At 42.6% G+C, this 13239-nt stretch overlaps 1 protein-coding gene and 1 long non-coding RNA gene across 6 annotated transcripts in view; one reads left to right on the top strand and one right to left on the bottom strand.

Annotated features, from left to right (window-relative positions):
* Window positions 1-724: 724 nt before the first annotated feature.
* Window positions 725-13239, top strand: part of LOC126644855 (uncharacterized) — a 68938-nt gene continuing 56423 nt past the window's right edge. The window contains exons 1-2 of one of the 2 annotated variants that reach the window (XR_007630033.1): window positions 725-795; window positions 6146-6317. This is a non-coding gene — a long non-coding RNA (uncharacterized LOC126644855). The remainder of the gene's footprint in view (window positions 796-6145; window positions 6318-13239) is intronic. The other variant, XR_007630034.1, reaches the window with a different exon arrangement.
* On the bottom strand, window positions 7692-13072 carry LOC126644842 (RILP-like protein 2). Of its 4 annotated transcripts, none has more exons than XR_007630032.1 (3): window positions 11203-13072; window positions 9019-10701; window positions 7692-8356 (listed from the first exon to the last, which is right to left on the bottom strand). XR_007630032.1 is itself a non-coding variant. In XM_050324639.1 (3 exons), exons 2-3 carry the CDS (start codon window positions 11206-11208, stop codon window positions 10252-10254), a joined length of 456 nt encoding a protein of 151 aa, XP_050180596.1. In that variant the 5' UTR covers window positions 11209-11383; window positions 11565-13072; the 3' UTR covers window positions 7692-10251. The 4 variants fall into 4 exon arrangements, 2 of the variants coding, with proteins under 2 accessions (XP_050180596.1, XP_050180584.1); XR_007630031.1 differs by having other exon boundaries at window positions 7692-9354; window positions 9607-10701; XM_050324639.1 differs by having other exon boundaries at window positions 7692-10701; window positions 11203-11383; window positions 11565-13072.

Genomic DNA, 13239 nt, shown 5'->3' with positions numbered 1-13239 from the left:
AGCCTGGAGGGTAAAGTATTAGGTGTGAGTGCAATTTTTGTTTCACAGGTTCTTGCATTTAGTCATCTGCTAGAGACCATTCTGAAGGGCTGTCACTGTTTGCTGTAGCTGATCAGTCAGTTGGATTTTTTTTTTTTAATGGTTTTGACTTAGTATTGTTCCTTAAATGGGAAAAATTATTGTCATCCTGAAATAACAGGGAACATTCATATTTTCAACCTTAAAAAATACCTCCCAGGCAGAAATAGCTGTATCCTACATGTCTTCCCATGTTTAGTGTTAACAACATACTTAGAGTCCTCCTGGAAAGAATGTTCATTAGGAACAAAAACTGTGCATGGATTTACAAGTTCAGCCTCCTGCACGTTACAATCAAGCCCTGTTAACACACAGTAAAAATGTCATAGAACTGTAGAATCACTGAACAGTTTGAGTTGGAAGGGATCTTAAAGTTATCATCTAGTTCAAACCACCCTGCCATGGGCAGGGACAACTTCCACTAGGTCGGGTTGCTCAAAGCCCCATCCAACCTGGCCTGGAATATTTGCAAGGAATGGGGCATCCAAAGCTTCTCTGGATAACCTATTCCAGTGCCTCAACACAAAGTAAAGAATTCCTTCCTAATATCCAATCTAAAACTACCCTCTTTCCCTTTAAAGCCTGTCGTCTCACTTCAGGCAGCCCATTTTGCAGATGTATTTGCTGTGCACAGCTTCCAGCCCCTCAGCCCTCAGCAAACACGGTCTGTGCATCTTCCCTGCTCCTGCAGAAAGCTTGGAAGAGCTGAAAGCTTGGGTAAATCACCCTTCCTCTTAAATGTGTTTCTAGGTCATGGTGGTTTATACTGTTTCTAATCTCTAAATGGTAATTTCTTTTCCTAGGTGGAAAAACTTCAATGTTTAAATCGACAGATGTGTTGTTTGTTGCTGTTGTGGTTGCTGTTACCTTTTGTTTATGAGCTGGGATGCCAAACTTCCAATCTCATTTCTCATGTATTTTCCACATCATTAACTGTTTAAATTTCCTGTGCTTGGATGGCTGTTGCTTCTCACTATCAATTCTCTCCAACGTGGCTGTGTTAAAATGTAGAAACTGTTATAAAATCACAATAGAAAAAAGACCAGATGGCATCAATAACTGCTAATGCACCCCCATGTTTATGCTCCAGCATGTGTCTGATAGATGGGGTAAGTGCTAGCCACCGATATTCTGTTTGTGTCATCATTTGCTGAGTTTGCTTTTTAATTAACCATATGCTCCCAAGGAAACCTTGGAAGCATTTAACATGGTTCCCCAAAATACACCTGCAATGCACCTTAAAAATGGACAGCATTTTAAAACACAACTCCTTTTCGTTTGCAAAAAGGAAATACATCCTATGAAAAGAAACTGAACTGGTTTCTATTCCTGTTTCTTCCCTAACTGTTTTCTAATGAAGAGCCATCAGTTTATGTTTATTGGTCTCTAAGCTGCACGGTCTGTAACAACATGCTTATGGTATGCATTTTTTTAAATCCAAACACCAGAATAATTATCAATATGACCAAAAAATAGTTGGAGTCACTTTCACTGTGCAATCTCTTAAGACTCCTGACACTTCTATATGTTTATGAAAGCAATGCAGGATGTAGACTGTCAGACACTGACTTTCTGTGCAGTCAGTGAGGAAAAGCAGTCACATCCCCGAAATTTGGGATTCGTAGTAAATGACTAAATATGCCATCCTAGTTATGCTTTTCCATTATTCATGCAGTCAGCTTCCATCTGGCAGCCTTAGGTAGCAGGTTGCTGGATTTGTCCCATGGTGTCACCACTGTACTCACTGTGCTCTCTCACATGTACTCAAAGCAGAGAGATGACACTCATGGCAGAGGGATTATTTCTGGGGTTTGTGACTACAGGTCATTCTTAGAGGGAAAGGACAGCTTGTCATGTCAGGAGGAAGGCAATTTAATGTAGGTTTTGCTGATGTTAATTTGATTCTAACAAAAGGGTTAGAGCAGTCTGGTTTTCACTGGCTTAATGGGGATCTGAAAGCATCCTAGAATCTTAGAATATCCTGAGTGGAAGGGACCCAAAAGGATCACTGAGTCCAACTCCTGGCCCTAAACAGGACAGCCCAAGAATCCCACCACATGCCTGAGAGTATTGTCCAAACACTTCTTGAACTCTGTCAGGTTTGATGCTGTGAAACTGCCCTGGGGAGCCTGTTCCAGTATGTGTTATCTGTATTTCCTTGGGGCTTTTAGGTCAGGGTCTGTATTCCCTACATTTCCAAAACTTATCTAACTAAATTTCGTATCCAGAAATGTAGTCATTGACATCTGAGCAAGTTTCTTGTGTTCCTCTTATAGTTTATAGAAAACAAGTCCACAGAGTCAGTGAAGCATAAGGTGAGTCATTTAAGCAGACGTAGGTATCTACTTTGGGATGACATGAATCACCCCCTTCATTGATCATCTAGAAACTCAAGGCCAGCTTCTAAAGATGCTGATGGCACCTTATACTGTCTCATATGGTAACTTAATTAGTGTGCTTTGCCTCCCACCTTAGTTTCTTGACTTTTGAAATGGAGATCGTACAATCAGCCACACAATTTGTGAGAGACGAAGATAATGAGTTCATGTTTGTACAGTGCTGAGGAAATCTTAAATCCAGCAAGCTGTGCAGTAATGATAGAGTCTTAACCCATACTGATGAAGACATACTGTTTACATACAGACAGCAAGAGAGCCATAAGCTCTGGTTATGCTGGCAACCCTTCAGGGTCCCTACATGGCTTTCAACATTAGGTAGTTTGTAAATAGGAATATTAGGGTAGATATGTTGGAAAACTTGCCTGGAGTAAAGAAGAACATTATCAGCTGAGCTGGAACAGTGAATTTTTGTGCACAGCTCCTGTGGCAATTGCTAATTGTCAGCTGTAATGTAATTCTACCTTCAACAACTTGTGATTCCCTCATTTAATCCTGAGGAAATACAGTTAATTTTTACGTTTTCTATGTTGGCTACTGAATGTCTGAGAAATGCCTTCAAATATTTCAGGATGAAAAGAGATAGATAAATATTATTAATTATCATTGCAAGTAAGGTAATTTGTTCTAAAATTTCTGCAGTGTACATGTATATAATGAGTCAGGGTGTTTCATAACTCATCAGCCTTCAGCTGATGTTTTATAGAAAGAATAACTGATTGTGGTTGTTAAAAGCATGGCTCAGTGCAGAATTTTTGCTACCATCTATATATTGCACAAATATCTTTAGAAAAATCTTGGCTACAGTATTTCATCAAGGCAAGTGAGTATGTAAATCAGTATACAGTTGAAATCTGTGGTATCAAGCCACCAAAATTGTTCACTTATTCTCCCCAGTAAAATTTTCAGCAGCAGATAAATTGCCATGTCCTTAGAGGTGGGATAAGATATTGTAGATGTGAGATAAGACATGAGATAATCTCTGAGGTAATAAAGTCAAATGATAAAACTTTTCACTATAGCCATGTCGGTAAATGATGACTGGACAGCATAATCCTTTTAGAAGAGTAACACTACCGACATACATCTAATCTATTCAGTAAAAGGCTGATTTGCCCTTCTCCTCCACAAAGTAATCACAAAAATTACAGTCAGAAAGGCTAAGCAGCACAACCATTCTCACGGAACAAAGAAAGGTAATCAGGATGGATTGTACAAACATATCAGGAGAGAAAAAAATAAAATCAAAAAAAACCCCAAACCCAAAGGGAAATGTAAGTCTATTTCTTACCTGAAAAGAACTAATAATAAAAGAGCAAGAAAGTTCAATATTCCATACTCAAATACTGGTTAAGTGAAGCTGAACTATTAAATGTGTTAATTTTAAGAAGAGGATAAGAGCCTAATATATAATAAGAAATAATAGGTTAAGGAATATTTCGGTAAATTAGATGTGTTCAACACAACAGTATATTCAGCACCCAGTATCAAGTGGTGTCCCTCAAGGGTACACTGGGACCAGGACTATTTAATATATTCATGAGTGACATAGTGAGTGGGGTCAAGGGCACTCTCAGCCAATTTACAGGCCACCAAGCTGAGTGCTGCAGTTTATTTGCTTGAGGGAAAGGATCCCATTCACAGGGACTTGGGCAGGCTTGAGGAGTGGGAACATATGAACCTCATGAAGTTCAACAAGGCCAGGTCAGCAAGGTCCTTCACCAGGATCAGAACAATCCCGACTGGAGGATGAGAGGATTGAGACCAGCCCTGCAGAGATGATGGTGGATGCAAAATTAGACATGCACTGGCAAGGTGCACTTGCAGCCCAAGAAGCCAACCATATCCTGGGCTGCATCAATCAAAGTCGGTCGAGAGATGTGATTCTGCCTCTATAATCCACTTTTGTGAGAGCCCACCTGGAGTGCTGTGTCCAGTGTGGGCCCCCCAAAGAATAACATGGACCTGTGGGAGCAAGTTCAGAGAAGATCATGAAGATGCTCAGGGGGCTGGAGTACCTCTGCTGTGGAGAGAGGTGCCCAGCCTGGAGGAGAGAAGGCTCCAGAATGGCCTTATTTGGCCTTTCAATATACAAAGGGGGCTTATAAGAAAGATCAAGAGAAACTTTTTACCAAGGCCTGTAGTGACAGGACAAGAGGTAATGGCTTTAAAATGAAAGAGGGTGGGTTTGAATTGCACATAAGCAAGAAATGTTTTTACAATGAGGATGGCAGGACACTGTCTCAGGTTGCCCACAGAAACTGTGGACATGCCATTGTTGGAATGGTTCAAGATTGGATGGGGTTCAATGTTGGATGGGGTTTTGAGCAACCTGATATCCCTGTGAAGAGGGATTAGAACTAGAAGATCTTTGAAGGTCTCTTCCAATTCAGACCATTCTATGATTATAACACTGATTCCTGGTACAAAATAAATTTCAATTTTTAAATTATCTTCCACGTGTCACTGCCTAAAACATCAGTCATCATTATTCCACTATAATTAGTAGTAGGGTATTGTGACCTAGAAATAAGTGACCAGCTCTGGGCACCACACACTACAAATATTTCTGAAAAATTTGAGAGAATTCAGAAGATTAAGAAAAAAAAAAACAAACCCAGAATAGCAAGCAGTGCAATAAGCATGACCTGTGAAAGAGTCAGAAAGACATGAGATGATGGGATAGTATGACAACAGTCTTCAAATATGAAAAAAAATTGTAGTTCATGTTCTCTATGAAATAACAAGAGGGAATCAGTAATAATTTGTAGCAAGTGTTACTCAGCTACAAAATGCCATGTATGAGGATGACGGCACAGAGTGACAAAGCCCACTGCAGTCTCTCAGTCACTGGGTGGCTCTAAAAACACGTCAGACATAGTCAGCATATGTAAATAAGATTGTCTAAACAGTCACTCAATGACCCACACAGCAGTGGGGAACAGTTCTGTTCCCCAAATATATTCTCACTACTTTGTGTGGAGAGAAAAGAGGGCAAGAGCTAACAAATGGGCTCTACTATAGGAAGCTATGACTGGATCCTTTACAGATTATCTGAGTTATACAAATGGATCATTTTAAAAACTCTCTTATTGCCCTGTTCATAGGGGAGCCAATCTGGAGGTTGTCAGAGACAGCCTTATTATGTTAAAGGTACTAAAAAGTAAGGCTGGATTAGCCTGGGTTTGGAGCATCCCTTTAATTGCTATCCAGAGGCTTTTTTTATAGCACAGGGAACAGTATCATGAGTTTTTTCTGTCTGTAAGTAGGAATAATCAGTTGCTCACCCAGTTTTTAAAGGCAGGTTTTCATAAACATTACTGTAAATTTGACAACCAGTTGACATTAATTTCCAGTGCAACTGGAAATTTTTCATGGGACTATATTTAACTTGTTTCAGTCATAGGCCACTGGACAAGGTGTATCTTCACCTGGTCTCTCAGCCCCTGGTTTGCCTCCAATCATTCTGCTCCACCTCAGAGCCAGCCTCTGCCTCCTTGCATCTCCTTGGAAGTTCTGTTAACAAATTCCCCTGCCCGGTGCAGCACCCTCCTCACCAGAGCTCATTCCTGCTCACCCCTTCCCCAGTGCACCTCTCTTTCAGGTCACTTCACTGCCTTTAAGCCCAAACAAACATAAAACACAGCGATCCTTCTTTTGCTGTCTTCCAGCCTCCAGAACCCGGGGATGCAGAAGTGGCTAATTGTACATGGCATCTTGCTGGACTTGAATGGCACTGAGGAAAAGCAAGTGTGATTCAGCTGAAGGCTATGTGGGTTTGTCAGCAGTCACAAAATCCCACTTGGACAGCACAGGAGTGTGAAATGACGCTTCTTGGAAAAAGTGAGGCCCTTTAGGTTGTTTTTTAGCAGCATGTTCATTAAGTGCAGTGGTGCCCAGAAGTTATTTTGGTTTCAAGCCTCTGATCGGGACAAGGTCACTCTCTACATTTGCTTCCCGGTTAAAGGAATTTGTTAATTTTGTAATATTTATGCTGAGTTTTAACAGTCTTGCTTCTTTTGGGGCTGCTTCTTTTGTGACACAGTGTTTTGTCTGTGTTTTATTTATGTGAGGTAGATGCATCAGGACATGCCAGCTGTGAATTTGGCTATTTAGACAGAAGAACACATGGGACTGAAGCAAATATCTCATCCCCACAGAAGGCTGCTTTCAATTTAGCACCCATAATACTTTCTACCTAAGACTATTGCCTAAAAGGCTGCTTAGGAAAAAAGGACTGCAGGCCAAATTAGGTAGGAGGTTACATAAAGACAATTGGTCCTTTAGTGAGTCCTTAGGCCTAGAGGAGTGCATACCACATGCCCATTCGAACTCAGGTTCTATGAATTTAAAATTATGTCCATCCAACCCCAATCTGTCCATCCCCCAGTTCTGCCCCATTCTGCCCCACAACACACCCTTCAGGAATTGAGTCTGGGGGTGTTTAGGACCCCATCTTTCCTCATCATCGTCTTCTTCACAGCACATACAGTCCTTGGAGTTTCTCCAAAGTTCTGGGCTTGAGGGTCGCTGTGTCTGTGTGATGTCTTCTGGCCCAGGCCTTAGAAGGTTTTTCTACAATTCTACCTTGAAAAGAAGACTAAACATGCTAACCGAATTTAGAAGGATTGATATGGAATGGGGTAAAATGTGGAACTACTCTGTTAAGGGTAAGGAATATAATACAGTTACATTAAAAGCTATACTCACTACACAACTACTTCTAAAATCTACCAAAATTAAAAATTCAAAAACTCCAAGGCAATAGTCCCCTTGTTAGAGACTGGACAAGACTCAAAGATCTTGTCTAGCCTGTACCACTTATACTTAACATCATACCAGTAAAATAACTAATACCTACATCATCGGTTCATACAATGAGCTATTACACAAATACTAACTGTGTATATCACTAATATAAACAGTTGTTTTATCCGGGTCCAGTTCGGTAACCATGAAGTAATTTTATGGAAGATATCTCTGTAAACCTAATGAGACATCCTCAGGAACTGCTCATTTTAGGATTTAAACTTGTTGCCAAATATCAGGCAAATCCACAGTGCAAATCCAGCACTCACTTTCATGAAGAATATTGGGTGCATTTTTACTAAAGCCAAATCTAAATTTTGGTTCTAAACCCAATCCATAGTTACTGGTTGTAACCACGTGCGAGACCCAGTGGAAACTTCACACACACCAATACGATGTTTTGGAAGCTTCATCTTTATTGGAAATTACACTTATTTTTATACAATTCAATAACTACCACATATTTGACTACTTAACCTATTATTGGTCACGCACACAAAACACACACTGTTCACACGATTATTATTGGCTAGCCAACATATCTTATTTTCTAAATTCTTCTCCTTCTAAATCTAACCACAATACTCTATTTACATGCCTCCTGGCAGGTCCAGCTCAAACTCCCATCTGAAGGTGCTGTTTTTCTCATTCCTGCAGATGTCCAGTCCTTGTCATGTTCTCAAAACACTTAGTCCTTGAGACTCCTCAAATTCCCACCAGCTGGTTCCCTCCTGCCTTAACCCAAAAGGTCTCTAATTCTCCTACAACTGGTGGTATCACACAATGCACAGAGAAAAACAGTGCAAACATCATTTTAACAGTTTGTAACAGTTTCCATTGTTCCACTTGGGTCAGGAACAGAGGCCTTTTTCCCTCTGGGTAGAGAATCCAAGGTTCTCTACCAACAACTCTGAACTGATGGAGATGGTCAGCAGAACTTGAAATAGTTGTTTCTGCTTGGCTTGCAGGGCTTTCAGTCCCACTGTTGAGCATAGGCTGTTTCTGGGCTGGAACAGATGAACAGGAATGTCCAGTCCCATAGGTCTAGATGACACGATGAATCTCCGCAGTTCCTGCAAAGCAGAGCCTAAACCAGTAACCAGTTTTGCAAATTAACCTTCCTTTAAATGAATAGGGATTATGTTGTTTTGCGCCTTAGACTGTACGTGGATGGCCATAGACAAGGCCTGAACCCACAACATAGATGTTTCTTGACAAACTCTGTTTATTTGTGTACTGTGAGTCAATGAAGTGTGACTCTCTGTCCGATGACAATCTCACAGGAACCCTAGATCTTGGAATTCCTGCATCTTGACTGTGTGAGAAGAAGTTGAGCTTTTATAACATATAGTGATTAACTGCCGGTCACAGATCTGTAGGCCATTTAGGAGCTTACCAAAAGCAGGCTGCGTCTGAATGCAACACCAGATAGCTCTCTGGCAGTGCCAGTAGATCATCACAGAGAGCTTTCACTCTCCAGACAGATTCCAGGCCTTACTGGGGAAAGGACATCCTGTCACAGTCTGCCCTAGACTGCAGTCGATCATCTTTACCTCATGGAGTGGCAGGGCAAGTACCTCTCACCTCCATGGATAAAAGCATCCTCGGATACTGGGTTAGGTGCACTTATGTATATGTGAACACCAACAAAACAGCTGTATTACAATAAAGCTAGGAAACAATCTAAGCAAACCATTTAAGTGAACTTAACAAATTGTCCCAACAATGATGTTACCAGTTTGTCTCAAAGATTGTCGGCAAGATGTGAGTCAGGTCTCAGGGTCCCATGGGAGGGTCCACAGAACCAGTGCTGCAGCCACTTTCTCACCCCCCTTTCCATCCTAACACAGGACTTTTCTTCTGTGAAACTCAGCATTCACACACTCCTAGATGACACTGGACACAAAAGCATTTTAGAGGCATGAGGTACATAAATTTGATCTCACAATCACATGAAATCCTATGTGGATTTCTCTACCAAACCATCTCCTTCAGGAGGAATCCCTTTCACAGGCTGCAGTAGCCAAAGAGGTGCAGATATTCCAAACGGTGTTCTCAAAATGCTGGTTAACTACTGGGACAGAACATTTACAAATACGAACACTGCAAACTTTAAAGCAATCAGTGTAGCAAAAGCAACATAAGCTTTCGATTTTTCTGCAATTAAACTAACAGTAAGAGAAGCCTAAAAGCAACACAGGACAGAAGATAACAAAACCAAACACAATAGTCATGGTACTATCTAATGTTCTGACAGTATTATTCAAATTGCAGTCTGATTCTTGTATGTGCACCACCTTTGGAGATCACAGGCTGATCTTACCAGAGTTCTTAACTGTGATAGAAGCTTTTCCGTATTGGTTTTTCTTGTTTACTTATTACAGTCCAAAACCTCTTGTTCTGGTGTATCTCACTTGCAGTTGTTAAGGCATTTGTTCACTTCTGCACAAAAGTTGTTTTCATCCATACCAATTTCAGTCTGAGTTCTGATGGCACAGTTCCCAGGTTTGTCTGCTAAAATAGACTTTCTGCAAACAGTCAACTTGTGATAAATTGTTAGTTCACACTGAGAGCAAAACAGTGTCCCCCCTTCTGATTTTGCCACAGTCCTCTGAGCTCAATTGGGACACAGAGGGAAGGAGTACCCACAGGCTGTGAGCCTGAAACAGGCCTAGAGCACACAGGGGGCAATATAGCTAGCTCTTCTTCCCCCACACTTTTCGTGTTAACCAGTCCAGCGGGCGAGGGGAGGGACCACAGCGATGGCCCGCCAGTCCATGGGACATCGCCAGTCGCTCAGCCTTTCATACCGTGTCTATTCCTGCCGGGTTGCCTTTGGGAACCCTCCCGCAGTTCACCACAGGGACGGGGACAGTGCCAGCCTCTGGCAAGCTTTCATTCTGAGCTTCTCTTCTCGCTGTTGCATAAAGTATCTTTCCCGGTTTTCTACTAGTCCTGGACTCTGTTGCTATAGCAACAAGTGCGAGCCAGGAGCTCGAGTGGGCCGGGCAGTGCCGACTCTGGATGCGGGGCGGGCCCTGGGGCGGCCCAGGGCAGGACCACTCGTGTCCGCGGTGTCCGCGGTGTCCGCAGGGGCAGCCCCGGCCCCGCCTGCCGCAGGTCTCTGGCCTTCAGCTGCCGGACAGCCCGGGGCTGTCCCCCCCAACGCCTCTCGCTGCCGCCGCAGCTGCTCCCCGGCCGCGCTGCCCTCGCTCACAAGCGCCTCCAGCATCTCCAGGACTCGCAGCACCCTGAACTGCAGCTGGGCGCGGGCAGCGGCGAAATTGGGCCCGAGACTGAGCTGCACGAAGTCCCAGCCCAGCACGGTCGAGATGCAGTAGACATCGTCGACCGTCATCTGGAACGGGCTCTTCTCCAGAGCCCTCTCCGGGCCACCATCTATATCCTCCGTTCCGGGCTGTTTAGAAAAGACAGGAAAAAACTGCAGCTAAAGCTTCCAGCATGGGATTCAAATCCGTGGCACTCATGATTATCAAACGAGTCCTACTTTCTGCACACCTAAAGCGACTTCAGGCCAGGGCCAGCTAGTTTAAGGTGGAAAGGCATCCCCCCTTTCCTTCCATCTGTACCAAGCCAACACAAAATCCCCTGAGTAAACACAGTGCTATGGTCCCGTCTACCGTCCCTGCCCTGCCTTTACCGGAGCCGTGCCGGGGAGAGGGGGAGGAGGATGGGGGGGTCCTCAACCCACACCCCCTTAAGCATTCCAGGCCAGTCAAACTGCCCCTCCAGGCGAAGCACTTTTCGCCCACAGACTGGGAAAGCTCCGACTTTTTCAACAACACGGGCCCAAGTCTCACTTCACTTCCCAGCCCCACCGTATTCCCAATTTCCAGGGGAAACTCCACTTTATAATTGCTAGCAAAATCACCCCAAGGGAGCCGCTTTCTTATCTCACCTCCATGTGTGTGTTTCTGAGGAGCTGAGCTTCTCAAGGTCGGTGCGGGAATTCTCCAAAATATGCCAGCAGAAGAAGAATTTCCTGCAGAATTATGTTTCCCGATCTGGGGGAGTCAAAGATCCCACTTTTCTGTCTTTCAGAGTGCCAAACTGTTTTCCTCCTGCAGAGGAAAAAATGACTGCAGGCCAAATTAGGTAGGAGGTTACATAAAGAGAGTTGGTCCTTTAATGAGTCCTTAGGCCTAGAGGAGTACATACCACATGCCCGTTTGAACACAGGTTCTTTGAATTTAAAATGATGTCCATCCAATCCCAATCTGTCCATCCCCCAGTTCTGCCCCGTTCTGCCGCTCGACACACCCTTTGGGAACTGAGTCTGGGGGTGTTTAGGACCCCTTCTTCCTCATCTTCATCTACTTTGCAGCACGTACAGTCCTTGGAGTTCCTCCAAATTTCTAGGCTTGAAGGTTGCTGTGTCTGTGTGAAAGCTTCTGGTCCAGGCCTTATCAAGTTTTCTACAATTCTACCTTGAAAAGAAGACTAAACATGCTAACAGAATTTAGAAGGATTGATATGGAATGAGGTAAAATGTGGAACTACTGTGTTAAGGGTAAGGGATATAATACAGGTACATTTAAAGCTACATTCACTGCACAACTACTTCTAAAATCTATAAAAATTAAAAAATCAAAAACTCCAAAGCAACAAGACCACGAATAAAATCTCTTCCCATGTATTTCCTATAGACTGTATATGAAGATTTAACTAAATTATTGTAAACCCTTTGCAGTGCGTAAAGAAATGCAAGCCCAGTCTGCTTTCTAGCATGCAGTCACCTAAAAGAGAACACACCTCTACTGAGAAAAAGACCTTTCAAACTGCAGAAAAGTATTGATACCAAATGGATATATACATGACTTTGAAGAAGTGTAAACTCCACTGGATGCAGTAAAATCTTGCTTCATTTCCTTAGGAGACAATAGAAAAAATATGACTGAGTTCAGTGGCGGCTCCTTGAGGAAGCTGGAGATGTGTTTTGGAAGGATGTGTGGAAATAGACAATGTAAAATCCTGTGGAAGACAGGTTTTATGAATAAAAAGAAGCATCAAAATCCATTTTTAACACAGATCTTCTAAAGTTCAGTAGTCAGATAGTCAAAGAATAGACTGTTATACTGGCAGGTCTCAAATGGTCAATTTGAAAAGCTCCTTCAAATCTACTTACTGTGGTATGAGGTCCCTATCAGACCCATCTACTCATTTCATAAAGTATTTATTGCTTTTCTGTTGAAGACTGGTGCAGCTGCTTCATTACTGCAGTTTTCATTCCTAGCTGAGGAATTCAGAGTACTTCACTAATTTAGCTTCCCTTTTGCCTGAAGAAATGAATACAATTAAATAGACTGGACAAGAGATATGCTTAAAGTTCCACTGCAGTTTTGTGACTTGAAGTTTATAACTTTTAAGGGCTGGCTAAGGTTTAATCACCAAGTGAGACCTTATCACATGAACTCAGTAGTAAGACAGTTGTAGATTTCAGATTGAAACTTTAAAGAGGCCCTTTAATTTAGGTGAAAAGAATGATTGCCCTAATCAAGAATGACTGTAGGCATTTCTCCTAACATAATCAGCAGCAGCTGCCAGATCAGGAAACACTTTCCTGGGACACTGTTTCCTCTCTCAGGGTGTTGTTACATGAAGATCAAAGCAGCAGAACCTCCCTAAGGAGCACCTCCACAATGCCTGATTACAACCCTGCAATAGCCCACACTAAGATGATCTCTCCTGGTTGGAGACGCACAAGCATGAAGTAAAAAAAAATACCACCTCTGGAGCAAACCACTCTTCAGAGCTGAAACCCCTCATGGCAAAATCAGAGTGACTCCAAACTAGTTCAGACTCTAAGGATGCATTTTTGTCCTAAATAAAATCAAGGATAAAAATCTACACCATAACCTGCAGCCGCTTGAAGTGAACTTTCAATCGATTTCAGTAGGCTGGGACTGAATGAGAAAACAAGCCTTATTAGATAGAT

The sequence above is a fragment of the Myiozetetes cayanensis genome, unplaced genomic scaffold (assembly GCF_022539395.1).
Source record: "Myiozetetes cayanensis isolate MyiCay16 unplaced genomic scaffold, myiCay2020 scf1, whole genome shotgun sequence".
NCBI lineage: Eukaryota > Metazoa > Chordata > Aves > Passeriformes > Tyrannidae > Myiozetetes > Myiozetetes cayanensis.
This window is presented reverse-complemented; position numbering and strand designations above follow the sequence as displayed.